At 46.1% G+C, this 22,469-nt stretch overlaps 9 protein-coding genes across 9 annotated transcripts; 5 read left to right on the forward strand and 4 right to left on the reverse strand.

Moving 5' to 3' along the window:
- Positions 1 to 551: 551 nt before the first annotated feature.
- Positions 552 to 1,882, forward strand: N7469_002629 (PQ-loop repeat-containing protein; the record flags this gene model as incomplete). Its single annotated transcript, XM_056641549.1, has 6 exons — positions 552 to 705; positions 787 to 821; positions 942 to 1,006; positions 1,216 to 1,334; positions 1,490 to 1,544; positions 1,612 to 1,882. 6 exons carry the CDS (start codon positions 552 to 554, stop codon positions 1,880 to 1,882), a joined length of 699 nt encoding a protein of 232 aa, XP_056504043.1.
- Positions 1,883 to 2,501: 619 nt separating this feature from the next.
- Positions 2,502 to 4,988, forward strand: N7469_002630 (response regulator; the record flags this gene model as incomplete). The annotated part of the gene is made up of 2 exons (XM_056641550.1): positions 2,502 to 3,870; positions 3,931 to 4,988. The coding sequence occupies 2 exons, from the start codon at positions 2,502 to 2,504 to the stop codon at positions 4,986 to 4,988; spliced, it is 2,427 nt and encodes an 808-aa protein (XP_056504044.1).
- Positions 4,989 to 5,510: 522 nt separating this feature from the next.
- N7469_002631 (zinc-binding alcohol dehydrogenase family protein) lies at positions 5,511 to 6,576 on the reverse strand (the record flags this gene model as incomplete). Its single annotated transcript, XM_056641551.1, has 2 exons — positions 5,511 to 6,023; positions 6,085 to 6,576. 2 exons carry the CDS (start codon positions 6,574 to 6,576, stop codon positions 5,511 to 5,513), a joined length of 1,005 nt encoding a protein of 334 aa, XP_056504045.1.
- A 1,808-nt stretch (positions 6,577 to 8,384) lies between these two features.
- Positions 8,385 to 9,205, forward strand: N7469_002632 (uncharacterized protein; the record flags this gene model as incomplete). Its single annotated transcript, XM_056641552.1, has 2 exons — positions 8,385 to 8,595; positions 8,688 to 9,205. 2 exons carry the CDS (start codon positions 8,385 to 8,387, stop codon positions 9,203 to 9,205), a joined length of 729 nt encoding a protein of 242 aa, XP_056504046.1.
- A 686-nt stretch (positions 9,206 to 9,891) lies between these two features.
- On the forward strand, positions 9,892 to 11,482 carry N7469_002633 (uncharacterized protein; the record flags this gene model as incomplete). The annotated part of the gene is made up of 2 exons (XM_056641553.1): positions 9,892 to 10,777; positions 10,836 to 11,482. 2 exons carry the CDS (start codon positions 9,892 to 9,894, stop codon positions 11,480 to 11,482), a joined length of 1,533 nt encoding a protein of 510 aa, XP_056504047.1.
- Positions 11,483 to 11,752: 270 nt separating this feature from the next.
- N7469_002634 (putative general amidase) lies at positions 11,753 to 13,718 on the reverse strand (the record flags this gene model as incomplete). The annotated part of the gene is made up of 5 exons (XM_056641554.1): positions 11,753 to 12,028; positions 12,092 to 12,825; positions 12,878 to 13,019; positions 13,072 to 13,341; positions 13,401 to 13,718. 5 exons carry the CDS (start codon positions 13,716 to 13,718, stop codon positions 11,753 to 11,755), a joined length of 1,740 nt encoding a protein of 579 aa, XP_056504048.1.
- A 1,471-nt stretch (positions 13,719 to 15,189) lies between these two features.
- Positions 15,190 to 16,131, forward strand: N7469_002635 (putative S-adenosylmethionine-dependent methyltransferase; the record flags this gene model as incomplete). Its single annotated transcript, XM_056641555.1, has 1 exon — positions 15,190 to 16,131. The coding sequence occupies one exon, from the start codon at positions 15,190 to 15,192 to the stop codon at positions 16,129 to 16,131; it is 942 nt and encodes a 313-aa protein (XP_056504049.1).
- Positions 16,132 to 16,734: 603 nt separating this feature from the next.
- On the reverse strand, positions 16,735 to 18,169 carry N7469_002636 (uncharacterized protein; the record flags this gene model as incomplete). Its single annotated transcript, XM_056641556.1, has 5 exons — positions 16,735 to 17,189; positions 17,253 to 17,317; positions 17,381 to 17,778; positions 17,835 to 17,939; positions 18,011 to 18,169. 5 exons carry the CDS (start codon positions 18,167 to 18,169, stop codon positions 16,735 to 16,737), a joined length of 1,182 nt encoding a protein of 393 aa, XP_056504050.1.
- A 2,209-nt stretch (positions 18,170 to 20,378) lies between these two features.
- Positions 20,379 to 21,953, reverse strand: N7469_002637 (uncharacterized protein; the record flags this gene model as incomplete). Its single annotated transcript, XM_056641557.1, has 5 exons — positions 20,379 to 20,504; positions 20,554 to 20,604; positions 20,670 to 20,759; positions 21,103 to 21,739; positions 21,799 to 21,953. 5 exons carry the CDS (start codon positions 21,951 to 21,953, stop codon positions 20,379 to 20,381), a joined length of 1,059 nt encoding a protein of 352 aa, XP_056504051.1.
- Between the last annotated feature and the right edge of the window lie 516 nt (positions 21,954 to 22,469).

A 22,469-nucleotide genomic window follows, 5' to 3' on the forward strand; every position in this document is an offset into this window, starting at 1 on the left:
CATTTCAAGCAAGCAGAACTGGAGAAATTCGACTTTCTCCAATCGAATGATTCTTCTAGATGCATTTCTATATCTCTTAGCCCGTCTGGTACTAGTCTCTGGATCCCAACCCCGCAGCTCGGAGGGGAAGAAAGACTTACTCAGTCTGTATGTACTTAAACATGTCATTCAATATGCGTAAATTCAAGCTTTATGGGCATTTGTATGGGTTGTTCAGGCTAGAGCCGGGAGTATATACCATGACCCATGACTTTATATCGACAATTTTCTCTTATACGAGCAGACGATAACTCGACGAATTACCCCAGAGATAACAGAACAAAGCACCTATTAATACATATTACTCCAAACCTGCTGATCGGGGTCTGTCCGCGCTAGCACGTCGTTGTCAAAGTCACCGCTCCTCTGAACATTCATTCCCAATCTCACTAGACATTGTCTTGAAAATCAGTGAATCTGGCTCTGTCAATCATTCTTTCGAATTACATCAACCATAACTCTGGTATCTGAATCTTTTTCAGGGTATTTCTGACTAGTTTATCTGATTCAGTATGTCGGATGATCATGTCACTGTCGCATCCAATGTGCTCGGCACGATTGGTACGGTACTCTGGTGCATTCAATTAATTCCTCAAATTTGGTATAATTGGAAACGAAAGAAGACGGATGGATTTCCTGCTACGATGATGTTTTTATGGGCAAGTTGTATGTCCCCAAATAGAGCTCGGGCTTGGGCTTGGGGAGGGTTGAGAATTGAATACTTTGCTAACTGTTTGCTGATTGTAGGCTCGGTTCCAATGGGGGCTTATTTGATTCTGCAGGTATGATTAGAATTATTTCATGGATGTTATATTGGAATTCGTGTTTCATTTACTCTTGCGAATGTGTCTCTGGGTTGCATGTGTTAACACTGGACTTAGCAAGTCAATATCCCATTACAGATTCAACCGCAGATTTTCGGGTTCTTCTCGCTAGTTAGTTGGGCTCAAGTCTTGTATTATGGACAGTAAGTTATATAATTCCGAAAATGTCTTTCCTTCTATTGATATGATGAATAGCAATTATAGCTGTACTAAAACTACCCTCCTCTGCATCTCCATGGTGTTGCTATTCGGTGGGCTCGAGACTCTTTTGATTCTCACATTACGGGTAGTGAAGAGATATCATATGGTACAAAGACGGTTAGCGGCTGATACTTCTCTAGATACCTCACAGCAAAGGAATCACTTGGCCTGACCTTGTTGTTGGAATAGTTGCTGCCGTTCTCCTAAGTGCTGGTCTCTTACCACCTTACTTTGAGCTGTGGAAAAGGGATGGCCGAGTAATAGGGTTCAGTAAGTCTGAGCAACTCCCTCGAACTACTTGGTGAAGATGCCTGATAGGATAGATTGGGTCTTTCTCTCAATTGATACTCTGGGTGGCCTATTCTCGTTATTTGCACTAGGTAAGATTTCAACCACGGCCAATACGCATATGTGCCTCTAACAAGGTCCAGCTGCCCAAGGAACTTTTGATCTCCTCGGAGGTATCATGTACATTCTTGTGTGAGTACCAGTGGTATTCATATACTCAATGAAGCCCTGATCTCACTGGCTCTCTCTCTCTCTCTAGTGTTGTCCTGGAAGCAGGTATCTATATCAGTCATATTGTTTGGCGCATTCGCTACCGCAAGTTGCGGAAAGAGGCCAGAGAGTCCGGTAAAAGTATCGATGACTTATTGGCAGCCCCATCACAGCGAGATAACGCAGGAGAAACGAGGGATTTGGAAGCAGGGTTGTTCGACTATGATGGTAGTAAAGAGTTTGAACAGGGTTCAACTAGGGTTCAATCCCCGACAGTACCTTGTGTGGAGCAGTCACAAGTAGCAGGTGAAAAGTGTTAGTTCCAGCCTTATGGAGGCCTATTTCCGGGGCTGTTATTGAATTCTTAGCTTTTGATATTATCTTGATACTCCAATCTCGTTCTCTACTATCCGCACTATATACCCGATGTAAAGCTGCCACAAAACAACCAAATTATGGGATATAGTATAAATTGTAGCAAAGTAGGACAGAATGAAATCGAATTCACTCCCTTTTTAACCCACCTGGCCCATGCAGAGAATGTTTCGGCTTAGCGTAACAATCCCACAGCTCTCACGCCCAACGGGAGATCAGCAGTTTGTTTGGAGGTGCTTTGCTACATTTGTGTGACTTGCACGTTCCCCTCTTTTAGTATTCCTCTGTCTTCAACCACTTTCCTCCCCTTACTCACTTGCTCCGTTGAGCAGTTTCTACAGTAAATATCACCATCGAGAAGAAACAGAAAGAAATGAAAAGAAAAGAAAACCAGCTTGAGCACTGGTCACTGAGGCCCACACCGTTGTAAACCAGTTGGAGCTAGACCCAACGCCAACCCTGTTTGGGCCAACATCAACAAGCTTACTACTCTCTCTCTCTCCTTCACCAGCGCCTCAAGACTATGCCTCAGCTTTGAATTCCCTACTCTTATCGCGGTTCAACATGCCAGAGAGACGTCTATCACGTCTGCTCAAGACAAAGCTGTTGCGACGATCATCAACGCCTACGGTACCCAAAGTGGGCAACGGGGCGGACCCGCCTGGCCACCCAGATCCAACCGCTCACAACTTGAACTCTTGTCCTCCGCATCTCTTCGACTCCGCGAGCGAGAAGACTCCGTACAGTGTTGTTTCCTCTGCAGCAGAGCAATCTTCCGAAGAGATCGGCCCTACATTCGAGCCTGATCGCAACGAGGGAAACACGACCAAGTCTCCGTCCCCTCACGCCCCTCGCAAGTCTCCTTCGTCGACGTCGCCATTATCTGAACAGCAGCCTCAACGTCCTCATCACGCGTCGGATCGATCTGCCTCTACTCCACTCCTCACCGATCCCGCAAACTCATTGTTATATACACCTTTGACAGAAGAGCCACCCTCCCCTCTCCAATCTCCAGTCTCGACTCCACAGCATTCCGACGATACCTCCTTCCAGTCCGCGATAGCTAAAGTTCGAACTCCGGCGCCTACCGACATCCAATTGACTCCGACTCTCGATACTGTAGCTGAGAGTTCCACAACTGATCCTCGGCCGGCTTCATCCTTCTCCCCTCCTGCGTCCGGCAAGCGCCCAAGCATTGCTGTCCGCCGTCAGTCTCTGCTTCCAGCCTCTCACCAGCCCTTGATCACAAGCCTTTACGAACAGAGTCTTTTCCACGGACAGATCGATCCGCAATTCGCCCACGTACCTGTGGTAGCTAACGAGATGGTTCAGCGTCGGGTCTGGATTAAACGGCCAGGTGGCTCCGCCACCTTGGTTCCCTGCTTGGAGGATGCTGTGATGGATGAATTGCGCGACCAGGTAATCATGAAATTTGCCAACTCACTTGGGAGGACTTGGGACTCTCCAGATATAGCGATACGGATTACCCCGCGCGAAGGTTCAAATCGACAAGCTACTCCAGAGCGTCTACTCAGTCCGGAAGAATCCCTGGCATCAATTCTGGACACGTACTATCCGGATGGTCAAAGGATAGAGGAGGCATTGTTGATTGATGCACCCACGCGCCGAACACCGAGGCCGTCTCCACGCCACTCGATATATCGTCATCACAACCCGGAGCCTGGTGAGCATGGCGAGTATTTCCCACTTATGCCCGCGAACCCGACACAAGCACCCACCCCACCCGCACATTCGAGCAACGGACTAGCCGGCACCCACACCCAGTCAATGTCAATACTCACAACTGGTGTGGCTCCTGCCCTACCTTCGCCTGGCAGAGCGGGTTCACGACATCATCGCCGGCCACCTCTCCAACGGCATACCACCAATTCGCCAACAATTTTGGGACAGGGCCCTACCGTTAGTGTAACAGGTATGTCCATATGTATTTTATTATCTTGGTAGAAATGCATCAATTACTAATTGCTAGCAGAGGCTGGAATATCTCCTCATTCTCAAGCTGCTCCACAACCGCAGCAGAGCGTGCCGACGCCGCCAGCACCGGCTCCTGATTCCCCTCAAACCAAGACACACACTCCGCCCGCACCAGTCACATCACCTCGGTCATCAAGAAAGTCTAAGAATGCATCTTCGCCCGGAGCAGCGTTCGGGGGTTTGATTGATGGAACTGTGCCTCCTATCAATGTATTGATCGTCGAAGATAATATTATCAACCAAAAGCTACTCGAAGCGTTCATGAAGCGTTTGAGTGTACGCTGGAAATGCGCGGCCAATGGAGAGGAAGCAGTGCGCAAATGGCGTCAAGGTGGATTCCATTTGGTCTTGATGGATATTCAACTGCCTGTCATGAACGGACTGGACGCTACCAAGGAGATCCGCCGACTCGAACGCCTCAATGGAATTGGTGTCTTTCCAAAGAATGCTTCAGGTCGTTCCAGTGTCTCGAGTGCAACCGCGGAGAGGAGACCAGGTCTTCATCGTACAGTTAGCGAAGAAGATACTCTGGCTGATCTGTCTTTGTTCCGCAGTCCTGTTATTATTGTCGCCTTGACAGCAAGCAGTCTGCAGAGCGATCGTCACGAGGCCTTGGCAGCCGGATGTAACGACTTCCTGACTAAACCAGTTGGGTTCCCTTGGTTGTCCCAGAAGGTCACTGAATGGGGCTGCATGCAAGCTCTGATTGACTTTGAAGGCTGGCGGAAATGGCGTGGATTTTTGGATTCCCCTCAGTCTTCCTCGCCCAGCCTCGATAGTGCAGCTAGTCCTATGCAGACAGGTCAGCGCAACGAATATGTCACAAAACAAGACCCTGCCTCCCCATCGACTTCCCGACATACCAAAAATAAATCATCAGGCCATGATCCATCTAGGCCTCATCTTCCACCGGGCGCTGAAATTTTACGCGAGGACTCTTGGGGCAGTGGGAGTGGTGACACTGCGGAATCCTCCTTCCCAAGTCCAGATACCATGCCCCCTGAGGCCGAAGGGCAGACTGTGATTGATACTACATCTACATCAAATGAACAATGACCATCATTCAGCCTTAAATATTTGAATGATGATTAAATGCCCCTCTCCCCCCCCTCTTTCGAAGGGGATTTTCCATATGTCTCGACCCTGTCTTTCCCATTGGATACCCTTATAGCAGCAATATATTCACCTGTGGTCATTTGCGACTAATAGCGTCGACATTTACGTTTCTTTTCTTTAGGTTGGGTTTTCATCTCGTCACGTCCATTCTCTGCATTCATTGCATGCTTCGAACCTCTATTTTCTCATATTTCATCTCATCATGTCCACCGTACCCGCATATTGGAAACACGTACACGAATTGTTTGCTCCATATATGATCTATCAGTGTCCAGATTTCCTTGGTTTACTATATTATCCTTTTCTCATCAAGCGGAGATATTGGCCTTCTTTACTATGTATTTATCAAATGAATCGTTGGAGAAACCCACTTTACGGAAATTCTGTTGGGCAAGACGAGTCTTGAACATCGCAGTAAAAGCAAATATAGACTATAGAATGGAGGCTGATACAGCTGGTGCTCTACTTTCCTCGCAGTTCTACCACAACCTTCATGCAACTGACTCCAGACTTCAACTCATCCAAAGCCCCATTAACAGATTCCAAACCACCCTTAACCACCTTAGCATAAGGACTAGGAGCCACTTCCTTCGCAGCAAGCTTGCTTTCCAACCACTCCACAAAAATCAATCGAACTCTTTTTCTCAACTCATCCGGGTCCAGAGGGGCATACACAAAAGCAGACTCAATACTATCAGGAACCTTCAATCCGGGGTCCAAAATCGGTGCAATCGCGACCTTCGCATGATCACTCCCTCGTAGTGCATCAAGTGTATCAACCGCCAACTGCTGGTCACCTATAGCATGATACCCGATACGAATAGTAACACCCTCATCTCGGGCGGCAGAAACAATCTGGTCCAAAACATTCACATCCTTATAATCAAATACCCGTTTCGCACCTAGACCGAGAATATACTCATGATGTCGTTGACTAGCCGTCGCGTAGATCGTGAATCCCATCAGTTTAGCTGTCTGTACAGCTAAAGTGCCCACACTACTCGACGCCCCCCCAGACAAGCACCCCTTCACTAACACCCGTTGAAGATGTACCAGTACTGGTACCACTACTTGTAGCACTGGTTGGCTCAAGACCCGCCCAAATCCACCCATTCCAAGCCGTAATCACAGCAAGTGGGAAACAAGCACCCTCGATAAAAGAATATGATTCCGGAAGCACAGACACAGTATCCTCCTTGACGAGAACTCGTTCCTGGAACGCGCCGTAGTCGTTCCCCGGTGTGAAGAATGTACTCGCTAGAGCCACTACACGGGTTCCTCTCTTGAGAGCAGATCGTGTCGAGGATCCGGTTTCTATGATGATCCCTGCGACGTCTGAGCCTAGAATTGTCGGGTATTCCGTTATAAAGGCGCCTGTATCTCGTTGGTAGTGGTCTACTGGGTTCAATGCTAGAGCATGGACTTCGATGAGGAGCTCGTTTGGACCGGGCGACGGAGTTGGTCTGTTTGTTATCGTTAATGCCTCGCCTTTTTGGGAGGTTATGGCTGCTTGATGGGTTTTTGACATGATGGTGGAATGGAATGATGATAATATGATTGTTTCAGTTGGTATGTAAGGTAGTCTAGTGCTTGAGGTTTACACTGCAAGGTTTCTTCGATTCGTAGAGTATGAACGTTGAGTTTGCCAATGGTGGCAGTTGTCTGACATTTAAATCATCGATACTACCTGGGTAATAAGGTACATTGGTAGTAAATGTACATTTCAACTTGAAACTGATTCGGTGATTACGGCGTTTACTCCTGATCTTTCGGGGTTTATATGCGTATCTCCATCGCCCTAGGGAATCCTTAAAGTGTTACTAGGAAATTTTTGCACAGGCGTAACTTATCATCCAATCTGCAAAATGCTCCACAATTAATGTTTTCAAATACTATGAGGAGAGTGGTTCTTGTACCCTCAACGGTGCCAAGGACATTGATGCAGATGTAGAGTAAGCGGGACGCCTGATTTGAAATATCTATGTATAAGGGGTACATCGCATTAGAGTACCTTCATGCTCGGCTTATTTGGACATCAAATCCGCCTTCTCACTTCCAAGCTGGATATGCTCCCATATACTGATACTAAACTCACAAATACAGAAATGATCACTATTTTTGAAATCTCATTCTTTCGTGGAATATCGTTTTCACGCTAATATCCACACTAAGGCATAGAAATGACGATCCCCGATTTTGGCCCCAACAAAAGACTTGCACAGAAGAAGGACCAAAGGGAATAGTATCCTCGTCTATGTATAGTGAAAGCTAAATTCTCAATTTACGCCAGGGATTTTAAGATTGTAGGCTGCAGCCCGTCGCACAACTCTGTCGAACAAGATCCGATACATGGCTGTGTATGTTTGTAATACGATCAAGCGTAGATTATCCTGGTAATCAGCTACATATCTCTTGACTCATGATATAGCATAAGCTCGATTACACACTGAAGAAGGCTTCAAAGTATGGGGTTCAAAGGGAAGAGGATCATTAACGTTAGAGCTTACTGAAGAAGGCCACTTTAGGGCCTAAGGATGTTTCCCCGGTTTCAACACACGTTTGCTCTGCGCCTGATCAGCCGCTTGGTACATAAAATAGAAATCAGGAGTCGATCATTTAAGTCCATGACGAAATATTTCACAGCGGCACCAACCAGAAAACCTTCAATTCAACTTCAATTGTTTGTATATGTACAACCTGAGTTCAAAGTATAGCGCAATGTTTCTCCAAATGGGGGCTACAGCTACGGCCCCCCAAAAATACATTGACCCAATCATATAGCATGATGGTTGTCAAACTAAATGAGCGACAATGTATCTGCCAAAACGACTATGATCGACTCCTCTTAATTCCAGTTTGGAAGGTATCTGACATCCACAAGCCACGCTAATAGGCCGTAGTGCTTATTTACGGGGTCCACCCACCAGACCCTTAGAGGCTTAAAGGTCTCCTCAGTGGCTTGAAGCTCCGTCAACGGGCGTCTTTAAATTATCGTCGATTTGGACTGAAGAAAAGAGATCTTCAGGGGGATGGCGATTGAGAATTCGTCCAGACCACATGCAAGATGAACGAAAGACTTAAATACTTCGAGTACCAAGCTGGATAAGAACCTGCTAATTGGCCCTGGATCGAGTTCACGCTCACATAAGACCTATCCAGATTCTGAAGAACACTTGCTGATCAGTGTACTACAAGTGACTTGGCATAGATCGTCAGACCGTGCTGGGCCCCGCTGAAAAGCTGTGCTAGTTTCTGCCCCCATTTGAGTGAGCCTAGCTTTCTTCATGGAGTGAACCAATCTTTCACTCCTAAACTCCCCAACCTACGAAAAGAATCATGCCTTTAGACACTCGAAAGTGCTATTTCCCGCACGGTAACTCTGCTCCGGGCAGTTACCCGTGCACTTCAGACGAAATCACGTCCTGCTGCGGGAAAAGCAGCATTTGCCTCTCCAACGGATACTGTTTAGACACACACCAGCCATATGTTCTTTCTCGAGGGGCATGTACAAGTGAGAATTGGGGTGCTGGATGCCCGACCCACTGCCGTGAGTTTTCTGGTCCACATCCCTTGTGGGGATATCCGGGGAGTTGATATATATTGAGGTTCATATCTGCGCAATGCTAACAAGATGAACAGAGGATACCTTTGACGATATCGGCGCGTCTATAATCAACCTTTCCTTTCTGAATGGAACATCCAAATATTGCTGCGGAACCCCTGTCATCGATGGAGAAAATATTGTTTGTCCGTTTGGAAAGGATAGCTTCGAACTCGACGATGCCGAGATTCTTGCCGGGCATGCTGCCCTCGCCAATGTCACCACACTCTCAGCTTCAACAAATTCCTCTGCCACTTCACCCTGTCCGACAATCACATCAAGCCCTTCCTCCTCATCAAGTGGGTCACACGATGTCGCCCTTGGGGCTGGACTGGGCGTTCCACTGGGGGTCATTGCGCTGGTATCGTTGGCATGGGGATTCATGGAAAGAAGGAGAGCCAATAAATTGAGCAGACAAGTGAACAATTCCATTGCTCCGGCCACGGGATTCATTGGCAGCCCTATCAATTCTCAGGTACCCGCAAAGACCGTGAGTTCTGGGCCCTCGGAGCTCGACGCCGGCCGGCGCATGCCAGAGTTGGAAGCAAGGGATTGAGGGATAAAGTTGCAGGATATAATGAGATACCCAGGATATACTTTGTACCTATAATCGCGCATGGAAAGTAATATGATTGAAGAATATTTCTTAATTGTTTGTTTCTAAAATTTGAATGTTGACTCGAAATTCTGAGTAAATAGGAAAAGTGCTTTATTTCAAATTCCCAGAACCTCAATTATGTTGAAGCTGGCAGTGTATTCACAAACTCAAGATTTATACATCGCCTAATTTAGCCAGGTTTCAAACCTGATCGATGGCTTGCACTAATCTGTCGTGGGACATTCTGATGTAGAGCCGAGGCGCATAAATGACTAGTGCAAATGACTTTACCTCGAAATTTGCCAATGGCTAAAGCTCGATGTTGTGCAGAATGTCCCGAATATTCCGGGCTTGTCCTCGTGGCTGGAATCGCCCCTCCCGAGGGGAATTTTATAGATGTTACCCAGAGACTGAATGGATGGAATGCAACGGCTACAACAAGTTGAACTGGAAGGCTCACAATGTTCTCTATAAAATCTAAGATGTATCCTATTCTCACACTGGTAGAACTAGGACTTTTGCATAAGAAACATCTGTCAGCCTCGTGTTTAATTCTCCATTGACGTGTTGATCCAAGTCGATCACGCTGATCCATTTTCTTTGATATCTTGGCTGTGCAGATCGTCACTGCGATTTTCACGATCATGACCCGATTTCTAGGATGTCGTGGCAACAGTCTCAACATCGTGGCCATTCTCGGCGTGTTAATGCCTGGCATCCTGTCCGTTGGTTTTAACGCCGCTTCACTTGGTGGAGTATTAAGCTTCTCAAGCTTTGAGGCGCAATTTCCTGAAATTGATGTGACGCACTCGACAAACTCTTCTCATACGTCGACTTTACAAGGAACAGTCGTCGCTGTTTATGCGATTGGTGGTTTTATCGGAACCTTCTCATGCATTTGGATTGGTGAATTTCTTGGCCGTCGGCGTACTATTATGGTTGCTTCCATTGCTCAGATCATTGGAGCTGCTCTGAATGCCAGTGCCTACTCGTTGTCTCAACTTATTGTCTCGAGGCTGACAATTGGTGTTGGGACAGGCGCTATCTTGGGTACTGTACCTCTTTGGCAATCCGAAATTTCGCCTGCACATAAGCGTGGCACGCATGTTGCCACCAAGGGAATCTTTTCGGGCCTTGGATCTGCTCTTGCGCTGTTCCTGGAATTCGGAATGTCTTTCATGCCTGGAAGCATCACCTGGCGGCTGCCATCTGCATTCCCTATATTTCTATGCTCTGTGATCCTAGGTTTCATGTTCTATCTTCCCGAGTCTCCTCGTTGGCTTCTTTGTCACAACAGGACTCTGGAAGCCCGTGAAGTTCTAGCTGCCTTGACCGATACAAGCACGGATAGTAATGTTGTTGAAAGCCGGATCAGCGAAGTACGGGCCTCTTTGGATTTAGCTGGAGGGAAAACATCTCTTCTACAAGCTTGTAGGACAGGATCGCAGAGAACCCTAAATCGAGCGCTATTAGCTGTTGGAGGCATGCTTTTTGTCCAGCTTACAGGTTCAACCGTGACTACATTCTACAGTAAGACTCTCACATTACCACTGCAGATAATCTGGTTTACTGACCTCTTCTATTACAGCTACCAAGATTTTTGAGAAGGACCTTGGTCTGAGTGAAACGACATCTCGCCTCCTTGCAGGAGCCTATCAACTTGTTGGACCCATTGGTGGAATCTTCTCGGTCCTAACCATCGAAGCTTTTGGCCGACGCAAGTTGATGATGCTCAGTGCAACGGGCAATACGACCTGTCTAGCATTAGTCGCCAGTCTCGGGTCACAAGCTACGAACGTCTCACTGGCACACGCTGCTGTATTCTTTCTATTTCTCTTTCACTTCAGCTACATTATTGGCTTTGGAGGAATACCTTACCTCTACGCAACCGAAGTCGCGCCCCTTCATCTCCGAACAACGATCAATAGTTTCAGCATCAGTATGTCATGGGCTTTCAGTATACTGATTGCCAATGTGACCCCAATTGCATTCGACAAGATGGGCCAGAAATACTTTTTCATTTTCGCTGCGTTTAACGCGACGATAGTGCCCTTTGTCTATTTCCTGTTCCCTGAGACATCAGGGCGCGAGCTCGAGGAAATTGATGAGATTTTCACCATTTCAAAAGGCCCATTGGATGTGGTTAAGCAAGCAAGGGCCATGCCAAAACGCGATTCGAATATCGATTCCGTGCAAGAAAAGTTCAAGTCTGATCTTCCGTTAACCCCTGTATAAGACAGACTGTTTGTTCCCTTGAGTGAACTTTGGAATTTATTTGCATGAAGCTAGGGTGGAGGTCAATGAAGATAATTGGGTTGATATGTTTAATGATGCGAAATGAAAATATTAACGATTATGTTCCATAAAACGAAGCCGATGAAGTTTCGGTCTTGCTGTAGAATTTATATGATAGACGACTGATCTAATGGCGACATTTCCAGGAAACTACTAGTAGTATAGAAACAACCTTGGTTTTGGATCATATGAGTCTCAGTTTGCGGGATCTCAAGCTCTGTTCTTGAGGTCCTGGTCGATCTGCTTCGCCATTTGCAAGCATTCCTCGTCACGCATATTGAGAGTGAAGAGTTGAATAGAGCATGGTGCACCATCAAGTATGTCAAAGTTGTCTGCACGATGATGAATTAGCTCGTGAATTCTGACAAGCGTCCGGGATAAACCTTGGAACTCACATTCCGGTCCAACTTGATGCTCTTTTAGTTCATATTTTCCAGTTGCATCCTCTGCATTCACATGTCCAAACGGAAGGATACACGATGGGAACTAAATTTGTCAGAATTCTCTTCTTTAAAAAGTTCTCTGCATATTAAAAAAGAAAGAACTCACATCAAGGGCATTCAAGAATGCAGTATAAGGAGGTAACCCGAAAGTATCATGTTCGACTGCAGTACTCTGAGCAGGGGGAGCTATGCAAATGTCAAGGTCATTTGTGAGCCATAGTTTCCTATAACCCTCTCGCATCTCAGCTTTAAGCGTATTCAAAGTGGCCAACTGCCCCATTCTATCTAATGAGCTTGTGTCGGAGGCTGGCGCAAGATACTTCTTGAGCTTTTCACCCTGTCGGCCAAGGTGGCCCAAGGCTGGAACTGGGGGGTCTCCAGATGATTCCAGAAGATTTCTCGCAGCCGGGTCAAGCGCGAAGGTACCGAAAGCAACACTATTTGCCTCCATAATATGGCATTCTTCAGAATCGAGGGGAATGACGGTATGTCCCTGTGATTTCAATATGCGAATTGCATTGACCAGAGTCCTCTGAACAGGAGGTTGCAAAGGAAAGTTAGGGCTCTCGGGAACAATTCCGATTCTTAATTTCTGCTTCGTGGAGACCTGTCTCCACGGGATATCCAAGATGGTAGAATCATAAAGAGCGGGGCGAACTTCAAAGAGGGTTTTGAAGAATGTCTCGATACCATCTAAGTCCAATGAAAGTGGACCTGCACAGGACAGGACAAACTTCATTCCACTGGTGGTGCAGACACGCATTCCTCCATTTGGCACCCTTGCAGCGCTAGGTCTGAATCCATAAGTTCCGCAGCATAGGGCAGGGATTCGGACGGATCCTTAACTCTATTAGTACCTCGTCTAGATTGCACTGCTGTGTCGAGCACTTACCACCGATATCAGTTCCAACGCCTAATGGAGAGCCCCGTAGAGCGATCAAAGCTCCCTCGCCACCACTTGACCCGCCAGGACCAAGTAATGTATTTCGTGGGTTAAGAGTTCGCCCAAAAACATTATTATGAGAGTCAGTGGTCTGATAATGGAGGTTAGAATATTGAATCAGAGGGTATCCAGAGCGAACTTACCATCATGGTTTGAGGCACATTAGTTTTAACATAGATGACCGCTCCCAGCTTCAATAAGATTTCCACAAGGGGAGAGCTCTCTGATGATACCTCGTCCATAAAGGAAAACATGCCGATGATAGCTTGGGTTCCTTTGTAGTGGAAGTTGTCCTTGATACTGATCGGAAGACCATGAAGCGGACCAGCTACTTGGCCCTGAGCTCGTAGGTTATCCAGATATTCGGCTCTTTTCTGTGCCTCTTCAAACATAGTCTCTGTAAGACAATTGACCTATCCAGCCGGGTTAGCAATGAATGTCAGTCTAACCAGTGACAATTTCCCTCTCTCACCAACTGCTGCGCAACTGCTGCACGCTTACAATAAGCCAATGTCACCTCAGCGGAGGTCAAATCTCCTCTCGCCAATGATGATAGAAGCCTGGACACCGTATAGTTCTCAGTGATGTCCAATTCTCGGTCTGAAAGAATGCCTGATTTGCGGATAGCTTGCTCTTGAACGAGATCGGTTTTATGTTCTGCCAATGGGGTCTGGAAATTATCCCAGAAGCTGCTGGGAATCCTCCATGCTGGTGGGATCTTCTGAAAGCATTCTTGTTGTTTCTTGGCTACTCTTTCTTCCCATGGGATGTTTGCACCAACAGATGTCATATTGTACTTTGTTGAATGGATTGCTTGAAAGTTGGACCGTGGAGAACAAACAACCTTAGGGTATTAACAAAATCAAATTAGTCTCGTCATGAGTGCGCGTACTTCCACCAGATATATGGTCTGATAAGTGTGAGGGGTAATGTCCTTCGTATCCAATATCCAATCAATTCCAATGTTACATTTATACACTGACTCAGACAGTATTGACTTGGATGCCTCGGTTGTGAGTGGAGACAGGCGGGGTTGAGACGTTGTGAATTGACCATCGGATTCGCGCAAAATCCTCCGAATCGTGGCGTTTACTTCATATGTACATAAAACGCCCCCGGTTATGATCATGAACTAAAGAAAAATTGGCGTTATGTGGCTGGAGGAACACAGAGTGTACGTCGGATTGGATAGGGGTAAGTTTTGACGCCGTTAGGCACCATCGAATAAAACTGGAATCGCATATCAAACTTGAAATGATAGAATACAGCAAAGCAAGGCTCGGAAGTGGGGAGAAGTGGGGACTGTCTCAATTTGCGTCGAGGTGGAATAAGTCATTGTTATTATTGCCTATCCGTAAATTTTTTTCGCATTGTTGATATAGCTCATTTCAGCCTCAAATTGCGCTCTCGCTTCCTGTCTTGCCTTGACATAACATTAAAAATGGTCTTCCACAAGTTAGAACGCGTCTATGAAATGATATTGCCTCGTGGAGATTTTGAAACTGTTGAGCCACAGCCAACCCTCCAGGTGCTTTTTACCTACGCTCATCATCTTCTCATGGGGTATGCCTAGTCGTCCGTCTCATTCACAAGATCTCGAATTCTAAATCATCTACCCATACTTGTAGAAGTATCGTTTTATGGGCTCTTTTTGAATTGATACAACTTACCACTTCCATTGCAAATTGTCATTACTATGCCGGAATAAAAATTCCAATCGTGGATTTTTTCGTCACCTGGACAAACGACTTTGTGATAATTATGTGGCCAGTGAGGAATTTTCTGCTCTATTTCGCGAAGAGAGCAATTACACCGGTGTAGGTCGAGATTTTGCTTATTTTCAGAGACGATCGATCGCTTTTGTGACATGGAAAGTATTCGGAGCCAAAATACGTTCGGATTGTGAAATTTGGGGATGGCATCACTCAACATCATCCATCATTTTCCAAGCGAGTATATTCTGAAGCCATTGGTGTATTCAAAGCTAGCCCGTTGAGCTTCAACACCAACTCCTAAACCTATCAAACGAATTTCTTCTACAAGACTAGCCTCCACTCAATCTCAACGATCGGACTTCGGAACCCATTTTGATAAACTCCGAGCCGACCAGCGAGCTCTGCTTACGCTGTGTCTCCGAAGATGTCTGGAGTTTTTGAAAACCTCACTCTCCATTTTATTCCGTCTTCAATTGGTGGTGATCGTGCTCAATATATCTCGTCTGATTGTTCCATGAAGATAAAAAACGACTTGTATTGATCGTCATGTCTGAGGCTTCATCTATTGCCACTCTCCCGACTGAGAAAACATTCACTGCTTACAGTCAAGAGCAAGGCAAGGCATATGCCCAATCTCGCCCTGATTATCATTTTACAGTGTATGAAACTATTCTCAATCATCACAAAACGAGCGGTGGCCTGCTCGATACCATTCTCGATGTTGGCTGCGGACCAGGCAACGTTGTTCGTGCATTCAGCCCACACTTTTCTCATGCAATTGGCCTAGATCCTTCAGAGGGCATGATGGCCACTGCTCGGTCATTGGATGGTCTCACTTCTACATCCGAGCAGATACGATATGAAGTCTCCACGGCCGAAGACCTTGGGATAAATCTTCCACAGCCCATCCAGGATGCCAGTGTGGATCTCATCACTGCTGCAAATGCTGCCCACTGGTTTGATATGCCTCGCTTCTGGGTCAGTGTTGCTCGTGTTCTCAAGCCTGGGGGAAGTGTTGCGCTGTGGACAAGTGGGAGGAGTAGAATCCATCCGTCAGTACCGGGTGCTACAATTCTACAAGATATCATGGACCAGATAGAAGAGAAGTATCTCAGCCCGTTTTTCGAACCGGGTAATTTTCTCACTCGCTCTCGGTATACTAGTCTACCACTTCCATGGACTTTGGAGCAACCCATCTCCGAGTTCGACGAGAGCACGTTCTTTCGCAAGGATTGGGATGTTGACGAACAATTCTATTCGCTTGAGCCAGAACTGAATATGGATATGTTTGAGAAGATGATAGCAACGTCCAGCCCGGTCACCCGCTGGCGCCAGGCTCATCCGCGTGATGTTGGCACGGAAAATGACGTGGTCAGGATTTATCGAAGAGCAATTGAACGCCACTTGAATGAGGCCGGAGTAGAAAAAGGAAAGGAAAGGATCAAGGGAGTTATTCATGGTGCGGTGCTAATTGTGAAGAAAAAATAAGAAAACCCATGCTGGATGTCATTTCTTTGCTGTTCTCCTCCTTCCCTATTTCGTTTAGCCACGAATGGTTATCTTTGAATAGTTTAAGTATGATCAAATAGATACTCAATTATGGAGCGCATAATCTGCTTCGTTGACTGTGTCAACCCTGAAACTGTCTTTGCGATTTTATTGCTGTTAGTGTCGCCAGTGAATATCAATTGTTGACAGCGGACCTAGATTCCATAGTAAACCTTCCAATACAAGTTAAAAACACCTCAAAATTGGTCATCAATATGCTCTTGTTCAAGTGGAGACGACCTCCGAAAGGATTTGAAGCGAAGAGCCCAGGCCAGTGGTAGGTACTGTGGAGCCATCTTGTCAGCATCCTCGATGCATTTTTAGTCGCATCAGCCCTCGAAAGCCCCAATCTATCGGCTTGGCGTTGGGGGCAGATTCGATGTCAGGGGTACTAACAAAGCGTGTTCGTTTAAAGACATGAATTGCATCTTCAGTGACGCTGCAATGTACTACATAACTAATAATAATATGAGGAAGAGGGTTGGAAATTCGTCTATCGTTTATATTCGTAAGTATTATATACGGCCCTAAGAATGGCTCTTTTTATAGATGCTCTTTTGCCACTCGATGTGACCCCTCTCCATCATCAGTATCTGCCGTTGTAGTGACCTCGAACGTGCGATGGATACCGACTTCCATTTTTGCTGAACTTCCATGATCTGAAGTCAGTCTTTCCTCACTGCTGCTCGGGCTGGAAGGTTGTGGCCACGAATTTTCCATGTCTCTTTGGCTCTCGATATTTGTCACAACCACAGCTAATTTATCCGGTCTCAATTCATTCCTCCCATTCGTATCCAGCGAGCCAAGTGGCATCGGTCGTTGTCCACTGGCCCTAGCTTGGCGTGATCCTGAGATCCTAGGGAACCCAGATGAGTAGTCTGGGTCGGAGCGAGAGCCCATGATTTTGCGAAGGAGAGGGCGAAGGGTTGCGAGACTTCCGGCCGTTATTCCGAGACCGGCTTCGATGTTTGACCAAATAGCGATTTGGTAGGTAGCGTCTATTTGAACACATTAGCATGTAAATCCTAAATCTTCATCATACACCCATCCGAAGTTCTCACAAAGGAATTGAAAGTCGCCAAATGTTTTTACGAAAGGGAATCGAATGATAACAGCAGATGATGCGCTAGTATACTGTCAGCTGTGTGTCTCAAGAATAAAATTAACGATAGCTGGGACATTGACTTACATGCAAGCCATGCTGAGAATACCGACTACAGCATATTTCGCCTGGCGTTTCATATGCAATTTCCTCACGAGGAAAATTGGCAGGATTCCAACAGTGAAGTCACATAGGGCAGCAAATACACTGTATATGTACGTCATTGTAATGATGATGTTGATGCTGATGCAGTAGCCCTCGATGGAAGGGTCAAAGGCCAAACGGGTCCAGAAATAGGACAGCGGCTTGCATTGCAGTAGCATCAGGAACATGAATACTAGACCAGCAAGGACGGTAAGGATCATCACAATGTAGAGTATCCATATGTGATGCCTTTTCACGGTGATTCGCATAAGGAAAATGCAAACTGAAATTTTGCAGAAAATCGAAGCAAAGCAGTAGGCAATTTCGCAAAGCCACCAGTACTTGTTTTATTGTCAGAAAGCCAACTTTAGTCACCGTTAATCATTCGAAGTCTCACCTTCATAGCCAGGACTCGATTCTCCGGAGTTTCGTTCTCATATAACTGCCCAGTGCCGTGAAGGGTGCCTCCAATCATGCACGCACAGAACATGACATAAAACGCCTATATCGATTAGCCCGATACCATCAATAAACCTTCGACCATTGAAATTGACAGAAGAAACTTTCGCTTACCATTGCAAGCACCATGGAGCCATCGTCCCATCCAAATCCCTTCACAACCCACCCACGCACATAACAGCGAAGCATGACGGTTATACATGCTATTGGCAAAAAGACTGCCGCAACCGTCCTTACTGCCAGCACCCTTTGGTGCTCATCTTCGCTCATCATCCTGGCGATGTGATCGACTCATTTCTGACAGGAAAGCAATTGTGTGGGGAAACGCGGACTTTTAAAAACCGGACGTGCAGTGCAAGTGGGCACGCAGTCTGGGAGGCGAAAAAAGCCCGAAGATCCAGAGCTTTCGGCGCGTCAGGGGCGATCTTAGTGTCCCAGAGGCAAGTGATGAAAAGCCCTAGACGAATAGTGCAGAGCGATCGACAAAAGATGGCGCAGGACAGACGAGTTTAGAGAATAGTGTACAGACAGTGCCCAATCCCTTTGGTTGACAGCTGCAATATTGTGTTATTGTGTGGGGATTTTCTAACTTGCTGGGACGAGCAATGAATCCGTCATGTACCGAGGAGATACTTTCGAACCAAAGGGAGCATTAAGAGAAGAAACTAGACTCCGCCCGTAAACCCAGTATGGCGTGAAGAGCGATATAGACCCACAATAACGCGGGACGGTCATCCAGAATCGGCAGCGATTCCGTTGGCAAGTTGCGAACTATTGTCGGGAATTTGGGGTTATCGACAGAATACGTCCCGTGAATCTGGTTCAGAGTCTCGGTTTTTTGACAATTGCTTTGTGCTTGGCTGACGAGACGCGTGGTGGGGAACGTCTTTTTTTAACAAGTCGCGATGATATCTGACAGTTGATTGACACCGCCGAGACCCTGCAAACCCGTCCCTACTCTCGTTCTCGCAATTGACTGTGTGTGGCCAGGAGCACAGATTGTATATTCCGAGGTTTTCTCTGGCTCGTGATCGACTTGTGATTGCCGGGCCGCTGCTCGAACAGTGGATACTAGCTATTGGTCGTCTAATCAAGAGCCTTGACAAGGAGGATTTATCTGAAACACGACCGCTTGTTCCCGTCTACGCCGAGATATACAACCCCTTGTTTCTGCTTAGCATTCCAGGGTTTTCAGGCATCGAGACCGTTGAACACGGAGAAAGTTTCCAATCGTCGAACTCTGAAAATTTGATCTTCGAGGCCTGTGCGAAAACAGTAATGTTCAAAATTGGGGATGCGAGATTAAATCGATGATGCGCAGAGTGGGACAAGTCACGATCAGCGGAGACTTTGGATTTCCACTTGTATGTATGAAATGATTGCTGTGGAGCCAAAGAAACTTCCACAAGTTTGTAATGCAGCCATGGATAAATGGGTTGGAGAAACTAGCAAAAGAGATGTTCTTGTTTCATGTTATCAATTGCTTTGCTCCAACAGAATATTAAACACTTCCGCAAATTTCCTTGACAAGCCCCAATGGCCAATTCGGTGCAGAAGATCCACCAATCCACATAAAGTGCTCGATTCAGAAGCTTTGGGCTTTGACTTGCGATAGCCATTGGCTTCAAAAAGTAAGGCCTCCCCGTTCATTTTAAGTAAAGAGATCTCAGGGAAATTCATGTCAAGTCCTGTCAAAATGTCCGACGTATTCCCATCTCTTCCAAACTCACAATACACATACAAAACAGTCGCTGCCCGATAAATTGCTCGGGGAACATGGATGGCTGGTTCTAGACCCACGGGGATAGCTTGCAATTTTCGAAGAATCAATACTCCGTGTAAAGCGCAACGCTGAGCTTCCCGAGACGAAGACCATGTATGAAGATAATCGCGATGATGTATAGATCCTTCATGCCCTTCCCTTCCAAGTGCTAATTCTAAACGAGAGATGTCTACCAGAAGCGATATGAACACCGAATGCCATAAGACCTCTAAACAATATGGCTCGAAATTAGTGGCCTCGGAGTTAGCACGGACATTTTGGTCAAAGATTTGAATCAGCTGGGGTTCAAAGTGCTCCAAAATTTCAATTTGCCTATTACAAGCAAACGACGCAAGCTTTTGCTCCATTATATGAGAACCAATACTTTCCAATCTTATGTAGCACTGAAATCCATCAGGTTCAAATTTGACTTGGTTAATTTCATTGGAACTCAGCGAAGAAGTTCCGAAGCGTGATGTTGGCGTACTTCTACTAGTAGTCAATATTTTCTTCCACTGAGTGGAATTTGGCGCCATCCAGAGATCATGGCGTGCCGTCCGTGGAAGCAAATGAGACTCGTATCTCATCAGAGGGTGTGTTGAGACGAGTTCAGAAATCTCGGTATCTAAAATATAAAGACCGGCTGCAACTCTTCTTAGCCATACTAAAATTAGCAGTAATACTAAAACAAAACTACATTTAGGATGGTGACCAAGTATCTCACCTATTTTGTTCTTCAATTCGAACCCAAGCTCTCCATGCATCCTCTGTGGCATGTGTCTCCAAGATTGTACTCAAGCGATCAGTCGCTCTGCTGGCGTCAAACATCTTATAGAGACGAGCCCACTGTTTGAATCAGCAATCTATCTTTCAGATCATCTTAGAGGCCACTTACCGTTGTGACTGTGCCATGGAATGTTTGGAGAGTGAGAATGTCTCTCGGTTTCTGTTCATATCAGTCTTAGTCAACCCGAGTCTCCTTTATCTGGCAAGAAAAGAAAAGGAGTTTACCCCAGAGAGCATTGCAAAGGTTTGCCCAATGAGCGCTGCTTGGGTCATTGCTACAGCCTCTGATTTTCCACTAAGAAGATATTTCTCCCACTGGGTACGTAGTAACAATAATTTAGCTCCAACTTGACCCAAGGTATTTCTTCGGTTACAGTGATTTCTAACTTACCGATGACAAGATTGCTTTGTTGAGTCTTTCGAATATGATTGACCCTTGTGTCACTGCATATTTTGAACCAACGAAAAGGCTCCCAATAGAACATATTGATAGAAGTAAGAGTGAGCTCTTGGTTGAAGGCCGAAATGTAGGAGCATGCACAATTGGGAAAACCGGGTGAAATCTAGTAAAGAATAATTGAACACAGAGATTCTGGGATAAAATAGAGTCAACCTCATCCAGATTCGGGTTTACAGGAGGTTAAAAAAGGATACTTACCAGGAAATCTGTCGATGGTAATGGCTCCGTTGGAACCCGCTGCTGAAGCCGTTGGAAGAGATTCTGTCGGTATCTCTCATCCAGTTCTGTATTTTCGGCCGTTGCCTCAGGCGTCGCTTGCCCATTGCTATGCGTTCCAATATAGTTGAACCAATGCTGACGCACTCGGTCTTCTTTGTAATTACACGAGGTGTCAATTGGTATTCGAAGTGCTGTATCGGTACTGCTCTCATTGGCGGTATAGGCGGGGGAAAAGAGACCAAGGGTATTCTCCATAATGGACGAATTGAACGCATCCAGATCAAAATTCTCGTCAGCTAGCCAAACGGGGGTTTGGGAGTTTGTATTAAATTCTAAAAGTTCGTCCACGTTGGGGTTGAAGAGCTCATTCAATACTGGTAGAGTGCCCTCTGAATTACTGGCCGAGTCGTGCTGGTCGGGAGCTAGGATGTTCGTCGTTGTCCCATTATCAGCTCCAGTCCGCGATAACTGGTTGGTATTGATCTCAAGAGAGGCTAGACTGGCGCTACCCTGGTCTGTGCCTGTTAATGTCTCTAGAGGGTGTGTTGCTGACCCGAATGTCTGGTCTTCTTTACCTGTGATATCATGGGCTCTCATGTGTCGCAAAAGAGAGTCACTGAATTTGTTGTCTAATGTAAGAAGATTGGCCAGCCTTCTACCGGGAGATAAACTTACTGACGCGTGAAGGAATTCCCACATACAGAGCAATTGAATGGCTTTTCTTTGGTATGCGAGCGAATGTGTCGAGAAAGATGTTCCTCTTTCGAAAACGACAGGAAGCACCAGGGGCAGATCCGTTGTCGCCGTGCTCGATCCCGAGTCTTCGGCATTGTCTATTTAGTACAGTGGCTCAGACAATAATTGTAGCGAAGTGTGAAGTGAAGGTGAACTTGTCAAACCTGGAGGTTGCGGGACCTCAACTAGACCCCGCATGTTTTCCAAAGGTCCCACATCCACCGTTTCCGGCGACGAACTGTCGAGGTTATTTCATTTAACATCAATTCTAGCTTGAAAATAAAGTAATATAAGGACTAGTAGCCTGCGGATTGTCAAAAGCGTCGATTAATACATCATACGGCGTCGAACCCCAGCTATCTTCTATCCCAGTTGGATATGATTTCTGGGTCCAATATTATAACTTCCTGGTCTAATTTCTTTAGTTTTGAGGTTACCTTGCATGTAATAGGGCTCAAGTACAAGTTGTACCAGTAAAATACCATTCTATAAAATCAGAGGTATGTAGAATCGGACATTCAAGGGGCTCTTCTTTTCAGATTTCGAAGTTTGAATCAAGTTCCAGCCCCCCATAGGACTTCAATTTGGCCGTATCTGCATAAATTTGTAAT

This window comes from Penicillium citrinum, assembly GCF_028827155.1.
Source record: "Penicillium citrinum strain IBT 23319 chromosome Unknown utg000002l:1.0-3833315.0:1.0-3834789.0, whole genome shotgun sequence".
NCBI classification, from domain to species: Eukaryota; Fungi; Ascomycota; class Eurotiomycetes; order Eurotiales; family Aspergillaceae; genus Penicillium; species Penicillium citrinum.